Source organism: Aptenodytes forsteri, unplaced genomic scaffold (genome assembly GCF_000699145.1).
Source record: "Aptenodytes forsteri isolate BGI_AS27 unplaced genomic scaffold, ASM69914v1 Scaffold16, whole genome shotgun sequence".
In the NCBI taxonomy this organism is placed as follows: domain Eukaryota; kingdom Metazoa; phylum Chordata; class Aves; order Sphenisciformes; family Spheniscidae; genus Aptenodytes; species Aptenodytes forsteri.
Genome location: NW_008794753.1, coordinates 574,423 through 575,597, shown reverse-complemented (window position 1 = coordinate 575,597; position 1,175 = coordinate 574,423). Strand labels below are relative to the sequence as shown.

Genomic DNA, 1,175 nt, shown 5'->3' with positions numbered 1-1,175 from the left:
CGTCCGCAGCGGGTCCTCCGCGGCAGCGACTGCTGGGCTTTTTTGTAAAATCAGGCGCCGCGAGAAGGTTACGCCTCCGCACCGTATCCCTGAGACAAAAGGGGGAACTACAGCAGCTGGGAGGGCTTTAAGTGATGGGATGGGTGGCTGCTTTTTGGGCGGGGTGAAAAAAGTACGGATCCCGGAATCGCTCCCTCAGCCTTCCCGGGGCCTGGGCAGCTCCGGGCTGCGGCTCTGCCCGGCTGGAGATCCCTGGGGCAACGCAAGTTTTGGGGCGGCGTGTGGGGAGAGCGGGAGCTTGAACTTGGGCGAGATCGGCCGTGTGAGGCAGCGCCTCAGGGCAAAGGGCGCAGCGCCTCAGTGCTGCACGTGAGTCGGCTCCAAATTAATGCTTTTATCCGCTTTTTCGACATTTTCCAGGAAACGCCGCTGAGGAACAGCCCCAGCCCTCCCAACAGCACTGGCGGCACGATTGACAGCGATAGCTGGGATCCCCGGTTCAATGACATCCCCTCTTCCGTTTCCCTGCCCGCCAAGAACAGAAAGAACTTCAGTCAGCTTAAGCGAGCAAAACCGTACGGTTCCCTGTTCCAGCGGGCAAAACCCGGCAACTTCCTGCCGGAGCGAAAGCAAATCGATAAGATCAGGAAGAAGAAAAAGCTGAAGAGGAGGGAAACGGAGGTGTCTGCAGAGGAGGACTACGAGGAGAAGCTGCTGGAGCTGGAGGCGGAGGACTCGTACGTAGAGACGCCGATGAGCCCCTCGTCTGAGGGCGACCCTCAGTCTGCGACCGAGCACTGCTCGGTGTGGGACTCTGACACGCCTTCCAGCGTCTCCTACCCTGCCGTGACGGCTGAGCAGACAGTGGAGATCCAGAGCGTGGGCAAACGAACGGTCATTCGGCAGGGCAAGCAGGTGGTCTTTCGGGATGAGGACGGCACCGGCGACGACGAAGACATCATGGTGGATTCGGGTAGGTGGCCTGGCTGTCGAAAGAGGATTAGCCGGGTGGAAGCCGTAGTGCTGCTGCCGATCTCTTTGGTACTTTACTAGTAGCATGAGGATAACACCAAGGTGCGCTGCCTGGGCAGAATTAAGTAGCAGTTGGGTTTTTGGAGGGAAGGGGGGGGGGGGGGGGGCGGTGGGCGGGGGGCAGGTGCGGGGGGGCGAGGGGC

At 60.8% G+C, this 1,175-nt stretch overlaps 1 protein-coding gene across 1 annotated transcript in view; it reads left to right on the top strand.

Moving 5' to 3' along the window:
- The first annotated feature begins 139 nt into the window (after positions 1-139).
- PHF13 (PHD finger protein 13) overlaps positions 140-1,175 on the top strand; it is a 4,043-nt gene continuing 3,007 nt past the window's right edge. The window contains exons 1-2 of the mRNA XM_009274206.2: positions 140-322; positions 421-973. Of these exons, the coding sequence (XP_009272481.1) occupies positions 140-322; positions 421-973 (736 nt within the window). The remainder of the gene's footprint in view (positions 323-420; positions 974-1,175) is intronic.